Below are 27,328 nucleotides of genomic sequence, written 5' to 3'. Positions count from 1 at the left end.
TTTGTGAAAACATTTTTTAGAATTAAGTCCATGAATCCATGATGAATCTCTATTACAATCCCCAAAGAGAGCACTTTAAGTTGATGATTACTTCTATGTGTAAAAATCTTTATTTGTAATTGAATCACTTGTTTATTTTTCAACAAGTTTTTAGTTATTTGTATATATTTTTTTCCAAATAGTTTAAGAAAGACCACTACAAATGAGCAATATTTTGCAGTGTTATACAATTTAATAAATCAGAAACTGATGACGTAGTGCTGTATTTTACTTATTTATCTCTTTTTTTCAACCAAAAATGCTTTGCTCTGATTAGGGGGTACTTGAATTAAAAAAAAAGGTTCACAGGGGGTACATCACTAAAAAAAGGTTGAGAACCACTGTCGCGGGGAGTCCCGAAGCTAGTTTCCCGTAGTACGGATCACTACCATACCGCGGCCCCTCCCTCCCGTGCGTAAGATCCGGCCTGCGGGAGAGGGATGAATGTTAATTTCAAAGATGGCGGCGGAGGGAGGAGGGAAGGAGATGAACGAAATTAAAACTCAGTTCACCACCCGGGAAGGCGTCTATAAGCTCCTCACTCACTCCGAATACAGCCGTCCGAACAGAGTGCCTTTCAACTCGCAGGGCTCCAACCCTGTCAGAGTCTCCTTCGTCAACGTCAACGACCAGTCGGGCAACGGCGACAGGATCTGTTTTAACGTGGGCCGAGAGCTCTACTTCTACATCTACAAAGGCGTTAGAAAGGTACCCCGTGCCGGCGGGCACTTTAGTGCCGCTTTTTGTGGATCCCATTCGGGGGAGTTGTCGTCCGGGTTGAGGCGGTGTTCGCTTAACTCTGGCAGGTGTGTGACTTTGAAGTCAGCCAGTCGGCTAGTTAGCTTCAGTATTAGCTTACTAGTAAGACTATGCTATCGAGACCTGGGGCGTCATTCCACTCCCTATTTGTTCATTTCGTAAATATTTAATTACTGTGTTCGTCTAAGGAGTTGTGTTTGAATGCATCTCTGATATTTCGAAGGATTTATTCTGCTAATAAGTTGTGGTGACAAGTGACAGCTCCGGTGTTAAACCACATTTCGACGCCCCGCATTCTGACAGGTGTCCACTTAGCAGTGTTTGTATTGATGTGAATGGAATTAAAAGTTAAAGTACCAATGATAGTCACACATACACTAGGTGTAGTTAAATTAACTTCTGCATTTGACCCATCCCCTTGTTCACCGCCTGGGAGGTTGATCGATTGAAACTTTTAAAGTAAAAAGTATCAATGATAGTCACACATACACTAGGTGTGGTGAAATTTAAGGCCTACTGAAACCCACTACTACCCACCACGCAGTCTGATAGTTTATATATCAACGATGAAATATTAACATTGCAACACATGCAATGGCGGCATGGCGTAGTGGGTGGGGCGGCCGTGCCAGAAACCTGAGGGTTGCAGCTTAGCTTCCAAAATCGCTGCCGTTGTGTCCTTGGGCAGGACACTTCACCCTTGCCCCCGGTGCCGCTCACACTGGTGAATGAATGATGAATGAATGATTGGTGGTGGTCGGAGAGGCCGTAGGCGCAAACTGGCAGCCACGCTTCTGTCAGTCTACCCCAGGGCAGCTATGGCTACATATGTCGCTTACCACCACCAGGTGTGACTGAATGATGGGATCCCACTTCTCTGTGAGCGCTTTGAGTATCTAACAATAGAAAAGCGCGATATGAATCTAATCCATTATTATTATTATTATAATAGGGGGCTTCACGGTGGAAGAGGGGTTAGTGCGTCTGCCTCACAATACGAAGTTCCTGCAGTCCTGGGTTCAAATCCAGGCTCGGGAACTTTCTGTGTGGAGTTTGCATGTTCTCCCCATGAATGCGTGGGTTCCCTCCGGGTACTCCGGCTTCCTCCCACTTCCAAAGACATGCACCTGGGGATAGGTTGATTGGCAACACTAAATTTGGCCCTAGTGTTTGAATGTGAGTGTGAATGTTGTCTGTCTATCTGTGTTGGCCCTGTGATGAGGTAGCGACTTGTCCAGGGTGTACGCCGCCTTCCGCCCGATTGTAGCTGAGATAGGCGCCAGCACCCCCCGCGACCCCAAAAGGGAATAAGCTGTAGAAAATGGATGGATGGATTATTATAATGCGGCCTTTTTAGTTTACTAAATTGCAATTTTAAATTTCCCGGGACTTTTTTCTTGAAAACGTCGCGTAATGATGACGCGTGACGTCACGGGCTGTCATGAATATGAATGCTGCACACAAACACAGCTAAAAGTCGTCTGCTTTAACGGCATAATTACACAGTATTTTGGAGATCTGTGTTGGTGAATATTTTGCAATTTGTTCAATTAATATTGGAGAAGTCAAAGTAGAACAATGGAGTTGGGAAGCTTTAGCCTTTAGCCGCACAAACACACGGTGATTCCTTGTTTAAAATTCCATCCATCCATCCTTCCATTTTCTACCGCTTATTCCCTTTAGGGGTCGCGGGGGGCGCTGGCGCCTATCTCAGCTACAATTGGGCGGAAGGCGGGGTACACCCTGGACAATTCGCCACCTCATCGCAGGGCCAACACAGATGGACAGACAACATTCACACTCACATTCACACAATAGGGCCAATTTAGTGTTGCCAATCAACCTATCCCCTCGTGCATGTCTTTGGAAGTGGGAGGAAGCCGGAGTACACGAAGGGAACCCACGCATTCACGGGGAGAACATGCAAACTCCACACAGAAAGATCCCGAGCCTGGATTTGAACCCAGGACTGCAGGAACTTCGTATTGTGAGGCAGACGCACTAACCCCTCTGCCACCGTGAAGCCCATATTGCTCCACACACACACAGCTAAAAGTTGTCTGCTTTAACCGCATAATTACACAGTATTTTGGAGATCTGTGTTGCTTAATCATTTGCAATTTGTTCAATTAATATTGGAGAAGTCAAAGTAGAAAGATGGAGTTGGGAAGCTTTAGCCTTTAGCCGCACAAACACACGGCGATTCCTTGTTTAAAATTCACGGAGTTGAAACTTTACTATGGATCACAGCGGACATGGATCCCGACCACTTGTCAACCGGCAGGTTTCGGTGAGAAAATTGTGGTTAAAAAGATGCCACTTACCGGATATCTGCTGAGCTTGCGCCTCCCTTACAGCTGCCGTCGACTTCCCTGAGACACTGCGCGTAAACACCCGGCCATGGACGTACACTTCCGACTATCAGGTACTGTTAAACTCACTAAAACACTAGCAACACAATAGAAAGATAAGGGATTTTTCAGAATTATCCTAGTAAATGTGTCTAAAAACATCTGAATCCGTCCCAAAGCAACGTGATTGCAATCGCATTTTTTTTTTTCCTAATCCGTCGCTATCAATATCCTCAAACACAAATCTTTCATCCTCGCTCAAATTAATGGAGAAATTGTCGTTTTCTCGGTCCGAAAAGCTGTTTTTGTTGGAGGCTCCCATTAAAATCAATGTAAATAATTGAGGAGCCATCAACATGTGATGTAACATGTAACATCATCGTCTGCGACTTCCGGTAGAGGCAGGGCTTTTCTGTTAGCAGGCAAAAGTTGCGAACTTTATCGTGGACGTTTTCTACTAAATCCTTTCAGCAAAAATATGGCAATATCGCGAAATGATCAAGTATGACACATAGAATGGACATGCTATCCCCGTTTAAATAAAAAAATCTCATTTCAGTAGGCCTTAAAGGCCTACTGAAATCGACGGACTACAAAAAAAAAAAAAGGTTAAAAAAAAACAACACTATTGCATTGGGACAGATTCAAATGTTTTTAGACACATTTACTAGGATAATTCTGTGAAATCCCTTATATTTCTATTGTGTTGCTAGTGTTTTAGTGAATTTAACAGTGCCTGATAGTCGGAGGTGTGTGTCCACGGGTGTTTTGACACGCAGTGTCTCAGGGAAGTCGACAGCAGCTTTATGGGCGGCACAAGCTCAGCTGATCTCCGGTAAGAAGCGATTTTTTACCACAATTTTCTCACCGAAACCTGCTGGTTGACATTCGGTCGAGATCCATGTTCGCTGTGATCCATAGTAAAGTTTCACCTCCGTGAATTTTAAACAAGGAATCACCGTGTGTTTGTGTGGCTAAAGGCTAAAGCTTCCCAACTCCATCTTTCTACTTTGACTTCTCCAATATTAATTGAAGAAATTGCAAAGGATTCAGCAACACAGATCTCCAAAATACTATGTAATTATGCGGTTAAAGCAGACAACTTTTAGCTGTGTGTGTGCGCAGCGCTCATATTTCCTAACAGCCCGTGACGTCAAGCTTACACGTCATCATTACGCGACGTTTTCAAGAAAAAACTCCTGGGAAATTTTAAATTGCAATTTAGTAAACTCAAAAGGCCGTATTGCCATGTGTTGCAATGTTAATATTTCATCATTGATATATAAACTATCAGACTGCGTGGTGGGTAGTAGTGGGTTTCAGTGGGCCTTTAACCTCTGCATTTGACTCATCCCCTTGTTCACCCCCTGGGAGGATGATTGATTGAAACTTTAAAAGTAAAAAGTACCAATGATTGTCACACACACTAGGTGTGGTGAAATTAACCTGTGCATTTGACCCATCTGCTTGGTCACCGCCTGGGAGGTTGATTGATTGAAACTTTTAGAGTAAAAAGTACCAATGATAGTCACACATACACTAGGTGTGGTGAAATTAACCTCTGCATTTGACCCATCCCCTTGTTCACCCCTTGGGAGGTTGATCGATTGAAACTTTTAAAGTAAAAAGTACCAATGATTGTCACACACACACACACACACACACACACACTAGGTGTGTGGAAATTTGTCCTCTGCAATTGACCCATCCCCTTGATCACCCCCTGGGAAGTAGGGGGAGCAGTGGGCAGCAACGGTGCCGCGCCCGGGAATCATTTATGGTGATTTAACCCCGATTTGCAACCCTTGATGCTGAGTGCCAAGCAGGGAAGCAATGGGTCCCATTTTTTTTTTTATAATCTTTGGAATGATTCGGCCCTGGTTTGAACTGCCAACCTACCGATCTCAGGGCGAACACTCTCACCGCTAGGCCACTGAGTAGGTACTATTAGTAGATTGCACAGTTCAGTACATATTTTGTACAATTGACCACTAAATGGTAACACCCAAATATGTTTTTCAACTTGTTTAAGTCAGGGTCCACGTTAATCAATTCATGGTAAGGTGAGGGGAGCACTGAGCAGCAGCGGTGCCTGCGCTCGAGAATCATTTTGGTGATTTAACCCCCAATTCCAACCACTGATGCTGAGTGTAATGGGTCCTATTTTTATAGTCTCTGGTATGACTCAGCTTGGGTTTGAATTAGGGCTGGGCGATTTTGGCTTTTATTAATATCGCAATATTTTTAGGCCATATTATGATATTTTGCCTTGGCCTTGAATGAACACTTTATGCATATAATCACATCAGTATGATGATTCTATGTGTCTACATTAAAACATTCTTCTTCATACTGCATTAATATATGCTACTTTTAAACTTTCATGCAGAGAGGTAAATCACAACTAAGTCAATTGACCAAAACTGTATTCATTAAATAGTCTTCATTCTCTCACGGGTGACTTTTTAAATGAAAGAACAAATTAATACTGTTGCTATCTTTTTGTAGTAACACTTCTGCTGCATACTTTGCATATTGCTGTTATCTGCTAGATATCTTCCCACTTGAAGCCAAACAACCCCCAGATGATGGATCTCCTTCTCTTTATTTTGGGCATTTATTGTTCTTCCTCCATTTGTGATCAGTTTCGACCTTCTCTCTTGTCCGCTTGACCTGCCTCAGCTAACATTAGTCATGCTGCTACCTCTCTGCTCGGCGAGAGCGTATGACGCTAAACGCGCGACAGTATGTGACATATGTAAGAAGGTGGGCTTTTTTACGTCTCTGTGAGAAGGAGAGACGAGAAGGAGTGAGAAACGCAAGTAATGTAATGCCTGCAGCTAAAAGCAACTGCGTGAGAACATATAATCAAATATTACGATATAGTCATTTTCTATATCGCACAGAGACAAACCTACAATATATCGTTTATATCGATATATCGCTTAGCCCTAGTTTGAATTCACGACCTTCTTATCTCAGAGCGGACACTCTAACCACTAGGCCACTGAGCAGGCTATCAATTCAGCCAGCTATCTTGCAGCTAAATGGTTACGAGGACAAATTACAGCCAATAGTAACGTCACTGAATATGCTGTGTTGTGTTTAGGAATTTCTTCTGGCTATATGTTGTCAAAGTTAATCCTGGAACCCGCAAACAGACTGGACAAGTTGGTAGAGAAGGCCAGTAATGTGGTGGGAGTGGAGCTAGACTCTCGGGCGATGGTGTCAGAGAGGAGATGTCTAGCAAAACTCCTAGCCATTATGTACAACACCTCCCACCCACTACATTCAGACGTTGCAGAGAGAATGTCCACGTTCAGTGGAAGGCTCAGACTCCCAAAATGCAACACGGAACGACACAGGAGGTCCTTCATACAGACAGCCATCAGACTGTATAATGCATCTGTTTCTTGACTGCACTTCAATGTAGAATATATGTCGAATATATTTATATTATGTATTATACTATTTATTATTCATTATTATCATTGTCTATTGTGAGCGAACTGTGGTGCAGAATTTCCCCAGGGATCAATAAAGTACTTTCTATTCTATTCTATTCTACTCTAACCCAATAATTAAGGGGTAAGGTTATAATGAAATTGAACTAAAAGCCATAAATGTTGTTGGAGAGCATCCATCCATTTCCTACCGCTTATTCCCTTTTGGGTCGCAGGGGGCGCTGGTGCCTATCTCAGCTACAATCGGGCGGAAGGCGGGTTACACCCTGGACAAGTCGCCACCTCATCGCAGGGCCAACACAGATAGACAACATTCACACTCATGTTGGAGAGCAGTTATCGTGATATCTTGTTTGTATTGAGTATACAAGGGACCACCCGATGTAGTTCGATACTGTCATGGAGCAATATACTCTATTACAGTGTTTTTCAACCATGTGCCGTGAGAAACAGTCTAATGTGCCATGGGAGATTATGGAGTTTCACCTATTTGGGTTAAAAATATTTCTTGCAAACCAGTAATTATAATCTGCAAATAATGTGTCCGTGTTGTCTAGAGTTCGGCAGAGTAACCATGTTATACCATAGCACATTAGAAGGTGGAAGCCGGTAGGTAATTGCTTTGTAGATGTCGGGAACACGTGTGAGACGACGATGGTTTGTCGTAATCACAATATGGAGGCGACAGCGAGAGGCATTGTGAAGGTAAAAAGGTATCTAATGCTTAAACCAAAAATAAACAAAAGGTTAGTTCCCTTAAGAAAAGGCATTGGAGCTCATGGATGGCTATGCAGAACAAAAGTAAAACTGAAATGGCGACAAAGTAAACGAAAACAGAATGCTGGACAACAGCAAAAGTCCTTACAGCTTGTGGAGCAGAGAGGGCGTCCACAAAGTACATCCGTACATGACATGACAATCAATGTCCACACAAAAATAGATAGCAACAACTTAAATATTCTCGATTGCTAAAGGTGCAGGGAATAGCGCTCAAAGGAAGACATGAAACTGCAAGAGGAAAAGCCACCAAAATAGGAACGCAAGACAAGAACTAAAACACTACACACGGGAAAACACCAAAAAACTCAAAAGAAGTCACAGCGTGATGTGACAGTACACATACTTTGAGACAAGAGCTGTAGTGATGCATAGTTGGTTATGGTTTAAATTCATATCCAACAATAGGGACAACAACTTTTTATTGTCTACTAGGTTTCATTTTTTAATGATTTCTGCTGGTAGTGTGCCTTCGGATATTTTCAATGAAAAAAATGCGCCTTGGCTCAAAAAAGGTTGAAAACCACTGCTCTATTGTAGTTGTCAAACATTTTTTTATTATGTTCAACATCTTAAGGTCTCAATCTGTAAACGGAAATTAGAAGCAGCACCTCAGTGTGATCGGTGCCGTTAATAACAGAAATATTATTCACTGTATTCTACTGGATGCCGGTGTTGTGGCAATAAACAATTTAGTTTCCTTCAGAAAGTCAGCTGACTGCGAAATTGAAGCGGAGACAATGCTAGTCATAGGGCTGCACGATTTTGGAACAAAACCTAATTGCAACTTTTCTCCAAAATTACAATTTGTAAATTGATTTGCGATTTTCAGATTTTATAAGTAAAAATGCATAAAACTGCGAAAAGAAAGAGTAAAGGAACTTTTAGACAGTCAACCAACATTATTCTTGTCTCAAGGTGCCACACATCATAACAATATGCAATAATTTACTTTCAAAAGTATTTGGCTTTATGCAGACAAACTCAAAGCTTTTGTCTACATAATCAATCAATCAATCAAAGTTTACTTTTATAGCCCTAAATCACGAGTGTCTCAAAGTGCTGCATAAGCCACATCGTGCGCTTAAACTGAAGGAATAACCAATAAAATCTGCACAGTATTTGTAATGTAAAGTAATAATGTATAAGTAACCATCTAAAAGTATATAAAGTTATTTCTCATTATTGTAGAATTGTTTACCATTGTACTGTAATGGAAATGTAAATAACGTGAAATAAACAAACAAACAAAATGAAATTGACTAATTTCTTTAAGCAAGAATTTAACCTAAATACATCTTAAACATATTAAAATGCATTTTTTCCAAAGTTGGAAAAACTAGGTCAGACATTGTCTTTTTGTTTGTTGCCATCATGTGATCACGGCATTCTTGCTTGTTCGGCCGTGTTGATGGGGTCTTGCCTGTCCAATTTGGAGCTGAAATACTCCCATAATGGGGATAAGTGGCTTTGTAACCATACTTTTTTACTCCTAGTTTGTTTCTTTCGTCACTTTTTCACTAGCAATGTGCAAGGCTCCCTGTCCTCCTGTGTGTGCATTCAACTAATTCTACTTTTAAATAAACACGCTCAGGGGCTGAGGGCGATGCACAGAGTAAGACCTCTTTCTCCCCGTTTGAAGCAAGAGACTGTCATTCAAGTGACGGTGGGGGGGGGGGGGAAACTCAGCTTACGTTAACAAACTAATTAAAAACCTTGATGTCGATTAATTGTGCGGCCCTAGTCGTCATCAATATCCAATAAAAGCACAGTCATAGTTGCCACAACTAAGACCAAATTAGTATGGTGCAAATCTCAAACTTGTTTTTATTTTTTAAATGGTAGTTTCATGTTTTGATGATGCTTGAAATTCTCCAAAGGTGTTTTCAAGGTTGGAAAAACTCTCAAATGTGCAGTCTTTTGCTAACAAAGAGCTTGTAATGTGTGTATTGGTGTACCTCTGTTGTTTCTTAAAAGTGCCTGCAGATGGTGTTTAAACTGTGCAGTTTGAATGGACTTTCATTAGTACAGTCCTCGAGTTTGTTCTCACTTAAGTACAAACCCTGTTTCCACATGAGTTGGGAAATTGTTTTAGATGTAAATATAAACGGAATAGAATGATTTGCAAATCATTTTCAACCCATTTTTAGTTGAATATGCTACAAAGACAACATATTTGATGTTCAAACTGATCAAAATTTTTTTTGTTGTTGCAAACAATCATTAACTTTAGAATTTGATGCCAGCAACACATGACAAAGAAGTTGGGAAAGGTGGCAATACATATTGATAAAGTTGAGGAATGCTCAACAAACACTTATTTGGAACATCTCACAGGTGTGCAGGCTAATTGGGAACAGGTGGGTGCCACGATTGGGTATAAAAACAGCTTTCCAAAAAATGCTCAGTCTTTCACAAGAAAGGATGGGGCGAGGTACACCCCTATGTCCACATCTGCGTGAGCAAATAGTCAAACAGTTTAAGAACAACATTTGTCAAAGTGCAATTGCAAGAAATTTAGGGATTTCAACATCTAAGGTCCATAATATCATCAAAAGGTTCAGAGAATCTGGAGAAATCACTCCACGTAAGCGACCTTCGATCCCTCAGACGGCAATGTATCAAAAACTGACATCAATCTCTAAGGGATATCACCACATGGGTTCAGGAACACTTCAGAAAACCACTAAATACAGTTCGTCGCTACATCTGTAAGTGCAAGTTAAAGCTCTACTATGCAAAGCGAAAGCCATTTATCAACAATATCCAGAAACGCCGCCGGCTTCTCTGGGCCCGACATCATCTAAGATGGACTGATGCAAAGTGGAAAACTGTTCTGTGGTCTGACGAGTCCACATTTCAAATTGTTTTTGGAAATATTCAACATCGTGCCATCCGGACCAAAGGGGAAGCAAACCATCCAGACTGTCATTGACGCAAAGTTCAAAAGCCAGCATCTGTGATGGTATGGGGGTGCATTAGTGCCCAAAGCATGGGTAACTTACACATCTGTGAAGGCACCATTAATGCTGAAAGGTACATACAGGTTTTGGAACAACATATGCTGCCATCTGAGCGCCGTCTTTTTCATGGACGCCCCTGCTTATTTCAGCAAGACAATGCCAAGCCACATTCAGCACGTTACAACAGCGTGGCTTCGTAAAAAAAGAGTGCGGGTACTTTCCTGGCCCGCCTGCAGTCCAGACATGTCTCCCATCGAAAATGTGTGGCGCATTATGAAGCGTAAAATATGACAGCGGAGACCCCGGACTGTTTAATGACTGAAGCTCTACATAAAACAAGAATTGGAAAGAATTCCACTTTCAAAGCTTTAACAATTAGTTTCCTCAGTTCCCAAACGTTTATTGAGTGTTGTTAAAAGAAAAGGTGATGTAACACAGTGGTGAACATGCCCTTTCCCAACTACTTTGTCACGTGTTGCAGCCATGAAATTCTAAGTTAATTATTTGCAAAAAAAAAAAAAAAAGTTTATGAGTTTGAACATCAAATATCTTGTCTTTGTAGTGCAGTCAATTGAATATAGGTTGAAAAGGATTTGCAAATCATTGTATTCCGTTTATATTTACATCTAACACAATTTCCCAACTCATATGGAAACGGGGTTTGTAGAATCATTCAGTGAAACATTTAGCTGAAGTAGTGGAAACATGCAGACATTTCCATTCTAGCAGTAGTGTAAACCGTAAATAATCAACCAACAGGCTAGACTGTTGTCAAGCTGCTCTCCATGCTTTTATATAGTATGCCGGTTGCATTTTCCACCATCATGTGTTCCTTATGTGGTCCTAACCACACCCTCTCTTCCCTAGGCTGCTGACCTGAGTAAGCCTATTGACAAGCGCATCTACAAGGGAACCCAGCCTACTTGTCATGACTTCAACCATCTCACTGCGACAGCCGAGAGCGTGTCCCTGCTGGTGGGGTTCTCCGCGGGACAAGTGCAACTCATCGACCCTATCAAGAAGGAAACAAGCAAGCTCTTTAACGAAGAGGTAGGTCTCCTTAAGTGAAGTTTTACCCTAAAGGACGTAATTTTGTAACCTAACCAGTGTTAATTTTGTTGACTAAAATTTTTCGTTATCGTGAACAACCTATTTTCCCTTGACGAAATTAGGACGATTTCAAATCAAAACAAAAAGACGTTGACTAAAACAATGACAAAATTAATTGACAATTTATTCAAAGAATTAAAACGAAACAAATGTTCGAGACAAAATTCAATTATAAACTGAACAAAAATGTAAATACAACACTTGTTTTTGCTTCCATTGTTCATGAGTTGAACTTAAAGATCTAAACTTTTACTATATACACAAAAGACCTATTCCTCTCAAATATTGTTCACAAATCTGTCAAACTCTGTCAGTGAGCAATTCTTCTTTGCCAAGACAATCCATCCCACCTCACCGGTGTGGCATATCAAGATGCTGATTAAACAGCATGATTATTGCACAGGTGTGCCTTCGGCTGCCCACAATAAAAGACTACTCTGAAATCTGCAGTTTTGCTTTATTAGGGAATTGGGGATGTCAGAAAAGCAGTCAGTATCTGATGTGACGACCATTTGCCTCACACAGTGCAACACATCTCCTTCGCATTGAGTTGATCAGGTTGTTGATTATGGCCTGTGGAATGTTGGTCCACTCATATTCAATGGCTGTGCGAAGTTGCTGGATATAGGAGAGTTGAATATGACGTCACATCCGTTTTTCTTCTTGGCAGCTTTATTCACACAAGGGTCAAGCAGGTTGACCATTAAAGCAAGTGAGTGCAGAGTTTGATCAGAAAATACCGTACTGCTGTTCTATTCGTTGGTATTTCAATCTTGGAAATAGAGGGATGGGAAGAGCTTTAATGGAGTCCCGAAGGAAGTGGCTCATAAAGGTAATAAATTCAGGAAAAAATTAAAGTGCATCGAAGGAAATTGCTCGGTCAATATCACTATCATCATCTTGTGGAATACAATCAGACCATGCTTGTGTCTGTAATGATCCCTTTGCCAAATGTTTGTTTTAACATTTGATTTGTTAGAGAAACTTTCTGTGATGCAATTGAGTTTATTCTCTACTATATTAGTTGTTTGATAGCTGAAATAAAGGTAAAGAAAGGACAATAGATCACATTAGTTTGTGTTATTTTGTGGTTGCTATGCCTAATTATAAGTACAAAGACCTGCTTGTGCAAATAAACTAGTCCTATTAATAAATATTCAGATTGCTGGTCCAATCCACCGTATTTGTGTTGTCAATTTTCGTAACCGAAACAAAAACCTTAGTTGTTGTGCAGGAAGCCAAGTGCTTTTTTCAACACATATGACCGGATGACCACATTATAGTGTCTTTGGTGATATTTGTTAGCATAAAAAAAAATATTCCTAATAATTTTAATATTCAAGATGAAAAAATCTTTCGTAGGCTCAACAGCGTTTCTTCATTTCACTTGCAAATAAATATGCTGAACAAATGGGACATATACTAAATAATGAGACACAATATGAACTTCACACCATAAAATCAACTGCAGACATGAATTGTAAATGAAACTAATATATATAGCAGGAAATCAACATCAAACAAATGTATTATTTTTCTCATTAGTGTCACGATTACAACAGTATGGCACTTATGTCAATCAAATAAGTTACTTAGCGAGGCACGAATAAGTCCAATTGTGTCTTTTGTGGACGCCTCAGATGTAAAGACATGATGTGGTGATGATCAATGGTTTAAATAATAAAAAATATATTTTTAAGTGTGTATTAATCCCATTTTAAGTATATTTTTCATGATCGCTTATATATTTGCCTTTAAACCTTTCAAAATACGGCCAAATCTGTACTGATGCAGATAAATAAGCAGTAGCTTGATGGGGTTTAGACCATCGCCTGAAACCCAGAAGTGCCCGGATGTGAGGTCACGTGATTACAACCCACCTATTGAACATATTTGAACTGGAACATGTCGTATACGCCGATTCACAGCATCACAAACATGCTCAATGGGCGACATATCCTGTGAGTATGCTGATTATGCAAGAACCAGGATGTTTTCAGCTTCCAGGAATTGTGTACAGATCCTTGGAATTGTGTAAAGATCCTTGCAACATGGGGCCGTGCATTGTCATGCTGCAACATGGGGCGATGGTCTTGGGTGAATGGCACAACAATGGGCCTCAGGATCTCATATCTCTGTGCATTCAAAATGCCGTCAATAAAATGCACTTGAGTTTGTTGATCATAACCCCACACCACCTCACAACATTGACATCAGCAAACCCGTCTCCAACACGATGCCACACATGCTGTCTGCAATCTGCCCAGAACAGTGAAAACCGGGATCTATCCGTGAACAGAACACCTCTACAATGTGACAGAAGACATCGAATGTAAGCTTTTTCCCACTCACGTCAGTTACGGCAACAAACTGCAGTCAGGTCGAGACCCTGATAAGAACAAAGAGCTGTTTTACTGTTTCACAGTTTGTGCAGAAATTATTGGTTATGCAAGCCAATTGTTGCAGAATCTGTCCGGATGGCTGGTCTCAGACAATCATGGCGGTGCACCTGCTGGATGTGGAGGGCTGGGCTGGTGTGGTTACACGTGTTCTGAGGTTGTGAGGCCGGATGGATGTACTGCCAATTTCTCTAAAACGCCTTTGGAGTAGTAGAGAAATTAACATTCAATTCATGGTCAACAGTTATGGTGGAAATGTCTGCAGTGAGCATGCCAACTGCACGCTCCCTCAAAACTCGTGACATCTGTGGTATTGTCCTGTTTGATAAAACTGCACATTTCAAAGTGGCCTTTTATTGATGGGCAGCCTAAGGCACATCTGCAATAATCCTGCTGTTGAATCAGCATCTTTATGCCACACCTGTGAGGGTAGATGGACTATCTTGGCAAAGAAGTTCTCACTCAGACAGATTTGTGAACAATATTTGAGAGGAATAGGTCTTTTGTGTATAGAGTAAAAGTTTTAGATCTTTGAGTTCAACTCGTGAAAAGTGTTGCATTTTATATTTTTGTTCAGTGTATTAAATCTGTTTTTTTTCCAGCTGACTATTTACACAGCAAATAAAATCTGATTTTTATCAGACTCTAGTGTAAACGCGCATCTGGCCCCAATGTGGGCTCGACGTCACTTGCAACAAGAAAAAAAAAAAAAGTTGACCGGGAGGAAGTCGCTACTACAACAAAATAAAACAAAATTTACGTTTTTACGTGAAAATTAATGAAAGTAATATAATGTATGAGTGAATGTATGTAGTGTAATATATTTGTGAGGGTTCTAATCTTTTAGTGGCTGTTAAGTAGAGGAGACACGGACATCAGCTTGAGCGTGAGCTTTTTTTTTTTTTTTTTAACTCATTTAAGCAGATGTGCCACAGCGTCAATTCAGGTCCTTCAACAATCCCCATTTCTTCGGAACCAAAATACATATATTTATATATTACATATAGCCTATAATTTGTGCACTATTGACAAGGGATGCACCAAACATTTGGTTATTTTACTCACACTTTGCTCATTAAATGGATATTGTGATGAAGTATCCACTTCCAAGGCGACTGCGTCTTTCCCGCCGCACACAAGTGACGTAGCTACCTTAAAGCTGACGAAAAAGTCACATACAGGTTGTATTCAGGTCGCATTCCGTTTAGACGAACTCACATTTGAAAAGATCAGATTCCAATCGGATTCAAGACTGCTCACTGAATCTGCTGTCAAATGATCAGATTTCAAGCACTATGGAGTGTTTAAAGTGGCAAAAATAATCAGATCTGTGTCACCTGAGGGCAAAAAAATTAAATTTTGTGTGCAGCGTAAACTGGGCCAATATGTCTACTACACCTGAAAGACATAGAAGAGAATACATGTGGACGCACTTGACCTTTGCCGTGGTAGACAACAAAACAACTTGTAAATTCCTTGGCTCGATTTTCTTCTTCAAAAATACAACAAACTTGAAAACTAACCATTTGGACATCTTCGCAACAGTAAGTAGGCCGAAGCTAACATTTTGAAATTACTTTTACTGTACTGAATTAATTTTACCATTAAAGACAATTGTGCCACATGTCCGAAAATAAATACTTAAAAACAAACTACTGTTGTTGCAGATCATGATGCCGCGAGCTGAGCCAAGCTTACCCGCCAATATATATATATACTTGTACAGTTCACTTTAATCAATGTTCACCTGTTCTGTTCAGTTATTAATTGCACAACTTGACAACCCAATAAAACAGATACACAAAAAAAGACAGATATTTGAGACACAAAAATCGGTATCTCCTTCAAGCTCCGTATTATCATGGATCAATGTCCAATGTTCAGATATTATTTTAACAGTCTTGGTTGGCGTTAGACTCTTTCTTCTTTAGTATGGTGCAGAATAGCATTACTATATGCCAAGTTTATAACACCCTTGGTCATGTTTCTGATTACCGTATTTTCCGCACTATTAAGCGCACCGGATTATAAGGCGCACCTTCAACGAATGGCCTATTTTAAAACGTTTTTCATATATAAAGCGCACCGCATTATAAGGCGCATTGAATAGATGCTACAGTAGAGGCTGGGGTTACGTTATGCATCCTTTAGATGGAGCTGCGCTAAAGGGAATGTCAACAAAACAGGTCAGTCAAACTTTATTAATAGATTACAAACCAGCGTTCTGACGACTCCGTTCACTCCCAAAATGAATAAACAGCTGTTTTATTATTTTCCCCGATTCAATAAACACGTAAAAAACAGTCTGATACTGTTACGGTAAATCAAACGTTAGTGCAATCACAATATAGTAACACTCGAAATAGTACAAAGCAATAATATATCAATAACTCAACGTTGCTCAAACAATAATGTCACACAACACACAAAATAAACATGTAAAGCTCACTTTATTAAGTTATTCCTCATCCACGAATCCCTCAAATTCTTTTTCAGTGTTTGAATCAAACAGTTGGGCGAATACGGCATCATTCTCGTGGAAGTCGTCATTAAACGAGTCATTTTCGCTGCTGCTAATGTTAAATTCTCTCGCTGCTGCTCTATTCCCGTGTTCTACTGTGTGACTGATCGCCTTGAGTTTAAACTCTGCGTCGTAAGTGTGAGTCTTAATAGGAGCCATTTTGGGGTCTTTACATAAACACACAGAAACGGCACGCCTCCCGCAGTCATATATCTCAGCATGCACCGCGCGCTGCTTCTTCTACGGGGGAAAATTAAGTTGGTGGCTGCTTACCGAAGTTGTGAGACCTCCATCCATCCATCCATTTTCTACCGCTTATTGTGGCTCAATATTGGTCCATATATAAGGCGCATCGAATTATAAGGCGCACTGTCAGCTTTTGAGAAAATTTGAGGTTTTTAGGTGCGCCTTATAGTGCGGAAAATACATTTACTTATTTAGGTCAAAAAGATCAGCTGCTCCTCCTTAGTACCGTCTTTCACACTTAATTTCTTTGTTTTCATGGTTGGAAAAACCAAATTATGTCGCTCTTTAGCTATAAGGTAAGGCTGGCAAATAAGACCAGATGTTTCCACTGTGACATTTATTATGCCAATTAATGGCTGAGATGATTGTGTGTCTCAAATATTTGCTTGCAACTTAAAGCATACATACCAAGTAGCCTAGAGATCTGTTATCTCAAAGCACTTTTAATTTGAGGCACTTTTATGTTTCGGCACCACTGTTCTTACATGTGTACTGCCATATTGAAATAGCCTTTTATAATAGAGCAGTGTTTGCATCCTGCACACAATGTTAAATGAAAAGAAGGCAGATTTTATTTTTATATAATTTCCCTTCTATTGTCCTCTACAATCATTACAGACAGGTGGCCACAATAAGCAGGTTGAAATGATGGATTGAGACAGCGAAAGTAGAAAGCTGCTGCTGAAAAAACTATTTCAGAATATTACAACTCACCGCAATTTTGCGCTGATGGGGTAGAGCGAGACACAGTACGGCACGTAGACAAAATAAATCTGATCGACTTTTAAAATAAAACACTTTTATTTAACAATAAATTACTCAACCATGTTAAAAGCTCAAAAATCAGGAAATATAGACATATCCAAGCAAGTCTGCCTTTCTTCTCCCCCCAGTTGGATTGTCTGTCTGTTTTTGAATGTATCTCAAATACCAATTCTATTCCGAAAATGTGCATGTTTTTACTGCTAGAACTTTGTGCGTCGTCACTGTTACTGTCTGGCAGAGCAAAACCGCAATCTGCAGCAGCCGGTCAGTGTTGGAGAACGCAGCAATCTCCAAGCTCAGCCGCAACGCAAATGCACCCAGTGGAATTTAAAACTACTCTATGATCCAAATGAAATGGCCGCGTCAAACAGGTGGCCGCTACAAACAAGGTTTATACAGTGCATCCAGAAAGTAGTCACAATGATTCACGTTTTCCAAATTGTATGTTACAGCCTAATACCAAAATAGAATACATTCATTTTTGTCCTCCAAATTTTACACACAATACACCATAATGACAATGTGAAATTGTTTTATTTATATTTTTTTACAAGTTTATTTAAAATAAGAAATCATATGTATACAAGTATATTTACAGCTTTTGCCAAGAAGCTCATGGGCATCCTCTTTCAACTGATCATCCTTAAGATGTTTCTACAGCTTTAATTGGAGTCAACCTGTGGTAAATTCAGTGGGTTGGACATGATTTGGAAAGGCACACAGCTGTGTGTGTATATATAAGGTCCCATATTTGACATGGCAGAGTACAAACCAAGAATGAAGTCGAAGGAATTGTCTCGAGGCACATTTCTTGGGGAGGGTGCAGAAAAATATCTCCTGCCTTGAAGGTTCCAGTGAGCACGGTGGCATCCATCATCCGTCATACAGTTGTGATCAAAATTATTCAACCCCCACACAATTTTGGTGTTTTAGCAAGTTGGACATTTATTCCGTATTTTTTTTATAGTCCTATCAAATAAAGATGTGTCAAATAGACATATGCAACTTAAATTGTAACACTGTATTTTACAAAATACCAAAAAAGGACATTTTTCTTAATATTTCATTGACAAAATTATTCAACCCCCTAGTTACATGCATCTTTAGTACTTAGTAGAACACCCTTTGGCAGTAATTACATCCTTCAAACGTGATACATAACCGGACACAAGTTTCTTGCCACGATCTACAGGTATTTTCGCCCATTCCTCTTGGGCAGAGGCCTCCAGTTCTTTCATATTATTGGGCTTGCGTGCTGCAACTGCCGTCTTCGAGTCCCACCACAGGTTTTCTATAGGATTTAAGTCTGGCGACTGTGAAGGCCACTCCAGAGTCTTCCAGCCCTTCTTCTGCAACCACTCTGATGTTGATTTGGAGGTATGCTTGGGATTGTTGTCCTTTTGGAAGGTCCAACGTCTCCCAAGCCTCAGCTTCGTCACTGACTTCATGACATTTGCAGCTAATATATCCTGGTAGGAAATATAATTCATAATGCCTTGAATGCGCTGGAGATTCCCAGTACCTGAGGCAGAGAAAAACAGCCCCAGAGCATGATTGACCCACCCCCCCCCACCATGCTTAACAGTAGGCAAGGTGTTCTTCTCTTTGCAAGCTTCATTTTTTCTCCTCCAGACATAATGTTGATTCATAGGCCCAAAGAGTTCCAGTTTTGTCTCATCACTCCATAGAACAGTTTCCCAAAACATTTGGGGTTTGTCCAGATGATTTTTGGCATACTGGAGTCTATTTTTCTTGTGCCTGGTAGTCAGAAGTGGGGTGCGCCTGGGAGTTCTGGCATGGAGGCCTTCATCTCGTAGTGCGCGCCTTATTGTCTAGGACGAAACCTGCGTTCCCCCCTCTGCAATGTCCTGTTGTAGTTCCTCAGCTGTTACCCGGGGGTTTTTCACCACTGTACACTTCAAATACCGGACAGCAGTTGCACACAGCATCCTCTTTCTACCACGCCCACGTAGTGTTTCCACTGTGCCTTTAGCTTTAAACCTGCAAATTATGCTCCCAACTGTGTCTCTTGGAATGTGTAATGTCTTTGTTGTTTTCTTATATCCATATCCTTTTTTATGAAGAGAAATTACCTCCTCTCTTGACTTCTTTGACCACTCCCTGGACCTCACCATGTTGCAAATACACCATTGACCATCTACAAGAAGCTGAGCATCACAGTCTTTTTCAATCAGTTTAATTGTTGCTCGTTATGGTTCTAATCACATCTACAGGTGTTTTCAACACCTGATTGAAAAGACCTTATTCAAATTCTGTTCTTAAGAGTTATGATCTTCAAGGGGTTGAATAATTTTGTCAATGAGATATTAAGAGAAATGACATGTTACAAAATATAATGTTGTAATTGAAGTTGCATTTGTCTATTTAATGCATCTTTATTTGATATGACTACAAACAAAACACGGAATAAATGTCCAACTTGCTAAAACACCAAAGTTGTGTGGGGGTTGAATAATTTTGATCACAACTGTACTTTCTGAGTGCACTGTATAACATTACTTTGGTCCTGTTGCCGCTGTTTCACTTGTACTCTAACTGAGACATGGCTAAGCTTTGATTTGTAATGCAATCATACTGACATTGTTTCACTCTTCCTCGCCAGAGACTAATAGACAAGTCCAGGGTCACATGTGTGAAGTGGGTACCGGGCTCTGAGAACCTCTTCCTGGTGTCGCACGCCAGTGGGAACATGTACCTGTACAACGTGGAACACACGTGTGGTACTACGACGCCCCACTACCAGCTGCTCAAACAGGGTGAGAACTACTCCGTACACACCTGTAAGAGCAAATCCACACGGAACCCCCTCCTCAAATGGACAGTCGGCGAGGGCGCCCTTAATGAGTTTGCCTTCTCGCCAGACGGCAAGTTCCTTGCATGCGTCAGCCAGGACGGCTTCCTGCGGGTGTTCAACTTTGACGCTGTGGAGCTCCATGGCACCATGAAAAGCTACTTTGGCGGCCTGCTGTGCGTGTGCTGGAGCCCTGATGGCAAGTATATTGTTGCGGGCGGCGAGGACGACCTTGTGACCGTGTGGTCGTTCTTGGATTGTCGTGTCATCGCCCGGGGTCACGGCCATAAGTCGTGGGTGAGCGTGGTGGCGTTTGACCACTATACTACGAGCGTGGAGGAGAGCGACCCACTGGAGTTCAGCGGCAGCGACGAGGACTTCCAGGATCAGATGATCAACTTTGGCCGGGACCGGGCCAACAGCACGCAGTCACGCCTCTCTAAGCGCAACTCCACAGACAGCCGGCCTGTCAGCGTCACATACCGCTTCGGCTCAGTGGGCCAGGACACTCAACTGTGCCTGTGGGACCTCACTGAGGACATCCTTTTTCCTCATCTTCCACTCTCACGGACACGGACGCACACTAACGTGATGAACGCTACCAGCCCACCGGCAGGGGCCACCGTACTCGCCAACACCTCTAGTAACGTTACCAATGGAAACAACAGCGGCGCCAGTACGCCTGGCGTGAACTCTGTCTCTACTACATTACCACGCTCTAACAGCCTGCCCCATTCCACCAGCGCCACCCCGCCTACTGCCGCCACCACAATAACAACAACAGCAACAAACAACAGCAACAAGGTGGGGGGCGGCGGTGGCAGCATCATGGACAGCGCCATCGCCACGGGGGTGAGCAAGTTCGCCACGCTCTCACTCCACGACCGTAAGGAGCGTCACCACGAGAAGGACCACAAGCGCAACCACAGCATGGGACACATCAGCAGCAAGAGCAGTGACAAGCTCAACCTGCTGACAAAGAGCAAAACGGACGCCGCCAAGACGCTGGGCACGCTGCTGTGTCCGCGCATGGAGGATGTGCCACTGCTCGAGCCCCTAATCTGTAAAAAGATAGCACACGAGAGACTGACTGTACTCATATTTTTAGAGGACTGTTTAGTGACTGCTTGTCAGGAGGGATTTATTTGCACATGGGCACGGCCAGGCAAAGTGGTAAGTTCTTTTTAACGGAGGGGCAAGTAAAACTCTCAAATGTCCAAGCTAGTGGTGGGTTGCAAATTGACACGCCAGACATCATAGCAAAAGTTCGCTGTGAGGTTTAGATGAGTCACATATCACACCTTATTTTTTTCCACTTGCCAAACAATAATACATGACCAGGAGTGTTTTTTTTTGGGGAACTTATCTTTGATAACACATCCATCCATCATCTCTCGGTGCAACGTAGCACACGTCTGCTTGTTTTGCAAATCAAACAACTATTCTATGTTCTCACCGTTATTCAGTAATCATTTATCAGTTGGTTGTAAACAGAAAAAGCAAGTAACAAACACGGTGATACAGGATTCCCCCCCCCAAAAAATTATACAAATTTACAGTGGACGATGCATGTGTTTTAGTGACAAGCTAGACATCATTTTGAAATATTTTTACAAAATAAAATATTGCATACATTTAATAATGAAAAATAATATTCTGATACCAGCACTTTGGCCAATTTATCCAAAATAAGAAATGCTTAAAACAGGAGTTTGGAATGTGAACCATTTTCAAAAGTTTTTTTGGGCATCGATAAAAATATGTGCAATATAGTGATAATCCAATTGGGTGCCATTTTTTGTTTTGCATGAGTAAATTTCTTCCAAAGTCAGAAACTGTTATTATTTTTTTCTTCCTTGGTTAAATCCCCAAACTTTTGTGTTTATCTTGGCTATTTCTGTAAATCAGAGGAAGAAGTGGAACCTCAATTTCGACACAGTCCGTTTTGTGATACCGACGGTCAAGTTCAAGACCATTTTTCCACAGGGATCAATTCTAAAAAAGAATCTGTTCATGGGTTTAAACATCACCATCGTAGTGGAATGGACTATTTAGGTCAGAGGTCTTCAACAGGGGGTCCACTACTCCTAGTGGCAGAGGTGTTGAATGTGTTTTCATTGAGTACCACATCGCAGTTATGGCTGCCCTTGGAGGGTTGCTTGTAACCGTGAAAAGTTTATGGATACAAATATATAGGGATTCCCCTCATATTATAATCTTTTGATTTTGCAGTAAAAACTCGCAGCTGAGTTGCCACAATTTTACCGTAAAATTGAGAAGTGTCTTTTACCGCCATTTTACTTCAAATGGAAAAACGGTACTATTTTTTTTACAGTGATTTCTGGCAAATGAGCTGCCATTTTTTGAACCATAAAATCTATTGTAATTTCTACACTGTACAATTTGATGGATAATTTGCTTTGAAATAATAAGTCAAGCAAATATTTATTATTACCAGTACTATTTTTATATTAGTAGAAATAATTGCATGCATTACATGTATTATTTTTTTCCTATCAAATTGGAGGGAATACATTTATTGGGAAAAGATAAAATACTTTTTTGACGCTAATATTTCAAGGATTTCACAGGCCACATTAATTGATGTTGCGGACCAGATCTAGCCCCCGGGCTTTAAGTTTGACACCTGTGCCTCAGGGGGTGCTCAGATGTACTGCAGGAGAGTCTTGATATTTTATGTTTATTTACTTTATCTAAAATATATTTATTTTTATTCCCACCATAAATTGCCCATACAATTTAAATGCCTTTACATACACATTAGTTTATAAATGGGAGTGGAATGGCCACCCTAGTTATTGTACTGTGCAAGTCTTAAACAGCCTAGAAAATGTTGAAGACCCCTGATTTAGGTAGCATTTTTGGCTATCTGGTGTTATCAATATTGTTAACATGGCATTACTGTGTGCCACAGCCTACTTTTCTATGTACATTAGCCATGTTGTACTGAGAAGCCAGGACAGACGTCGTTACCAGTTTCCTATGTTTATCACTCAAGTTCCATTTCTGTTTCTGTGATTATCACATTTTTGCCATCAGAGCTGCAGATGGGTTGTTTTTACTTAACTTTCAGAAGACGTTTTTTCGAGTTGAACTCTAATTTGGACTTTTAAGTACGCTATAAATTGCAGCCTTAGTTTAAAGGTTCCACTTTTTGTTTTTAGCCTTGAGAAGTCATTACATTGAACTACCGGTACATGAATTACTGTAACATCCATCCATCCATTTCCTACCGCTTATTACCGTACAGAGAAATTGGAAGATCCCTAGGGCCACTTTGATACGTTTTATACATTAAAGATGCTAAAGCCAATGCTAGGTAATTAAGGTTAAGATAAGCTATCTGAAAAAAGTAACCATGTCTTTGTTATATGTGACAAAGCTAAATATTGTAATACACCGTCATCCCACACCATGTCACATGGGCGGCGTGGCTGGGTTGTTAGAGCAGCCATGCCAGCGACTTGAGGGTCCTGGGTACGATCCCCGCTTCCGCCATCCTCGTCACTTTATCCAACTCCTCCCCGTGCCACCCACGCTAGTTTAAATGTAGCTTAAAGAGGTAGATGATAGGTTTCACTTTGAGGCTCTAGAGAAAAGTGCTATATAAACATCCATCCATCTTCTACCGCTTATTCCCTTTGGGGTCGCGGGGGGGCGCTGGTGCCTATCTCAGCTACAATTGGGCGGAAGGCGGTGTACACCCTGGACAAGTCATCACCTCATCGCAGGGCCAACACAGATAGACAGACATCCACACTCCCATTCACACACTAGGGCCAATTTAGTGTTGCCAATCAACTTATCCCCAGGTGCATGTCTTTGGAGGTGTGAGGAAGCCGGAGTACCCGGAGGGAACCCACGCAGTCACGGGGAGAACATGCAAACTCCACACAGAAAGATCCCGAGCCCGGGATTGAAACCAGGACAACTCTGGACCTTCCAATTGTGAGGCAGACGCACTAACCCCTCTGCCACCGTGCTGCCCGCTATATTTAAAACTTCATGTCACATTTAAAAGTTTGCAGCCTCTGTCTTGCATTTTCTACTTATTTTTGGCCAATTGTAAGCATACAATCCATCCATCCATTTTCTACCGCTTATTCCCTTTCGGGGTCGCGGGGGGCGCTGGCGCCTATCTCAGCTACAATCGGGCGGAAGGCAGGGTACACCCTGGACAAGTCGCCACCTCATCGCAGGGCCAACACAGATAGACAGACAACATTCACACTCACATTCACACACTAGGGCCAATTTAGTGTTGCCAATCAACCTATCCCCAGGTGCATGTCTTTGGAAGTGGGAGGAAGCCGGAGTACCCGGAGGGAACCCACGCATTCACGGGGAGAACGTGCAAACTCCACACAGAAAGATCCCGAGCCTGGATTTGAACCCAGGACTGCAGGAACTTCGTATTGTGAGGCAGACGCACTAACCCCTCTGCCACCGTGAAGCCGTAAGCATACAAGTGAACTAAAAATATCATTATAATTAGTCACATTTGCCAATAGATGAGACCTAACCAACCAGAGAGCGCTGTTCAGTGTCGTGGCCACTGATAGGTTCAGTCTTAGGCAGCACTACTATATTAGATTAGTGTATTGGTCACTAAAGGGTGTTCTATCATGTCTAGAGGGCGCTCATAATGTGAACAACAGTATTTAGAAGGTCGTAAACAGTTTCTTTTAGCTCCAGCTAAGAAAATATTCTACTTATAGTTACTAATACCTTGTGGAAATAAATTATACCTGTAACCAGTTAACGACGATAAACAAGGGATTTCTGTATATCATAATATAGAATTTGTTTTGTACTTATTTGTGGCAGTCCGCTATGACAGAAAAATTAACACTACCTGTTTGCACTTCCTTTTAAACACATTATGTGACTGTGAATGTAGCCTGCTGTAAAACTCTGTACAATAGGTGGCGGTATGCATCATAACTGGGCTTCTTGACACACTCCTAGTACCTGGGGCCTCATGAAAAGAGAATAAATAAAAATTCAGATGAATTAGTTTGCAAGCTCAAATCAAAGTACATTTCTTTGTTACATCGCAATCCACTTGGAATCCGCGGCACCCATGTATGTGGCTTGGCACACAGACAACCCCGCCTCCTTAGAAATATGCAAATCATATTGAAAATAGCCATGTGCTTGAGCTTGGCAATGTCAGACCAATGAAGTCGGTAGGAGATGCTTCTTCCTCGTATTTGGAGTAAACGGCAGAGCAATTGTCAGACAGCCTGTGTCTCTGAGAACAAATGGAGTTGCCGTGAGGCAGCGCTCATTTCCAGGTCAAGGGCTTTGATACATCTCATGTATGCCGTGAAAGACGGCGTACGCCAGCTTTTTGTGCGTATACAAGCTCGTTACATGAGGGCTCTTGTCTGCCATGGAATAGGAAGATGACACGAGGGATCAGTGTTGCCAATTTAGCGAGTAATCAATTTTTTTTGTTTTGTTTCTAACATGTCTCGCTTTTCTCAACGGGCAGCTTGTGCTGCAGTGGGCCGCCATCTCCAATCATCTCTCTTCCGCCTGACGTTGTTTGAAAATCTACTTTTTTTAAAATCTACACATTTTTAAACATTTGTTTTGCTTTTCATGCTTTTACTTACCTCCACAACATAACTTCTCTCTCCTACAGTGTCTGTTAGTCACATCCGCCATGGCAATGTAGGCAAATTAGACATCATTTAGTCATTGCAGTCTGGTGGGAAACACTAAAGGGTCAATAAGAAGCCAAAATTGACCCACACTTTGGATAACCCTGTCTTAAAGTTGAATGTGTAGTGAAGCCCTGGCAGCTTTAAATTAGAAATCCAATACAAAATAATTAAAATAAGGCAAATAATTGTTTAAAAGACATCCATCATAAAATACTAATTTTGCAACAGTTGTTTTTTTTGTTTCATTCTTTTTCTCTTGTTTTTTTGTTTTTGTTTTTGTTTTTTTGCTGCACTTTTTGACAACCTATTTTTTTGTTCCTTCCCAAATGCAAATCTCCTTGTTTTCCTTTTTCCAGGGTTTATTGTCCTCCCAAAACCAAGCCAGCTCTCCCAGCGGAACAGTAGTATAGCCACAATATTTTCTGCTGCTAAAGAAAACCCTGCAAGCCACAGTCTGATGCTGCTCTTCACCCCTGCAAGCATTGCAAGTTTTTCCCTTTCCTTTTTCTATTTTTTTATTTATTTTTTTGTTTTTGTTTTTTTCAACAAAAAAAATCCCCCTTCCTCTCCTTTTTGTTAACAGCTTTTTTGTCTTATCACTCACTCGACCTTGGAAGAATGCACCAAGAGATAACTGTTTTACTCATTTTACAAAGTTATTTTTTACAAAAAATATTTCTGTATAAAGATAAAGCTAAGAAACAAAGCAGACACATTGGATAGTTTCATAACACATGTAACCTTTTAAAAAAAGAAAAACTACTGGTGTAGCATAGACTCTGCTCAGGGTTACTTGCTTATTAACATGTAGTGAATCTATCTTTTCATGTGGGAATGTTGCTTTCCTTAATTTCCATCAGTTAAAAATACCCGTTTTTTTGCACTGATTTAAAAAAAATATATATATATATATATATTTCTCTATTGGAACAACAAAATAGAGGACCGCTTGCCTTGTTGCACTTGGCTTTAACGTCCTCATTTCCCTCCCTAAAAAATCTGAAAAACTATATGCTGCAATCATCATTGTCTTTTCAAAAGAGAGCGTTTGCACTTCAAAGAGTTTATTAGAAGAAAAAAAATTGCTTTATGTGTGTGTTTTGGGTGTGCTCACAACTCGCAGATGGCTAATACAGTAGAAAAATATGAAATCCTTTAATCTATTGAGCATTTATTTTAATATTTTTTTCCAAATTGAAACCTGCTTTGTATCAGACTGTGTACATTGTAATTAACGGATTTGATGAGAGGGTGTTGGGGGGCGGGGGGTGTCCGAGCAAGCTTACCATTTCTCTTGTTGAAGTTTGGTCATTAATAGTTATATTTCTAAAGCCTAAAGTATACATAATGATAATAAAAATAATCTTGAATACATGGTTTTCTTTTGTCTTTTACGTCCTGTTTGTCCCTGCTGCATTTACTGTTTTTT

The 27,328-nt window shown here is 41.0% G+C and overlaps 1 protein-coding gene across 2 annotated transcripts; it reads left to right on the top strand.

The window, feature by feature from the left end:
* The first annotated feature begins 426 nt into the window (after nucleotides 1-426).
* On the top strand, nucleotides 427-27,273 carry wdr20a (WD repeat domain 20a). Of its 2 annotated transcripts, XM_061895978.1 has the most exons (4): nucleotides 427-747; nucleotides 11,221-11,403; nucleotides 20,018-21,379; nucleotides 26,256-27,273. In XM_061895978.1, exons 1-4 carry the CDS (start codon nucleotides 484-486, stop codon nucleotides 26,307-26,309), a joined length of 1,863 nt encoding a protein of 620 aa, XP_061751962.1. In that variant the 5' UTR covers nucleotides 427-483; the 3' UTR covers nucleotides 26,310-27,273. The 2 variants fall into 2 exon arrangements, with proteins under 2 accessions (XP_061751962.1, XP_061751963.1); XM_061895979.1 differs by lacking the exon at nucleotides 20,018-21,379 and having other exon boundaries at nucleotides 433-747.
* The last annotated feature ends 55 nt before the right edge of the window (nucleotides 27,274-27,328 follow it).

The sequence above is a fragment of the Nerophis ophidion genome, linkage group LG03, assembly GCF_033978795.1.
Source record: "Nerophis ophidion isolate RoL-2023_Sa linkage group LG03, RoL_Noph_v1.0, whole genome shotgun sequence".
In the NCBI taxonomy this organism is placed as follows: domain Eukaryota; kingdom Metazoa; phylum Chordata; class Actinopteri; order Syngnathiformes; family Syngnathidae; genus Nerophis; species Nerophis ophidion.
This window is presented reverse-complemented; position numbering and strand designations above follow the sequence as displayed.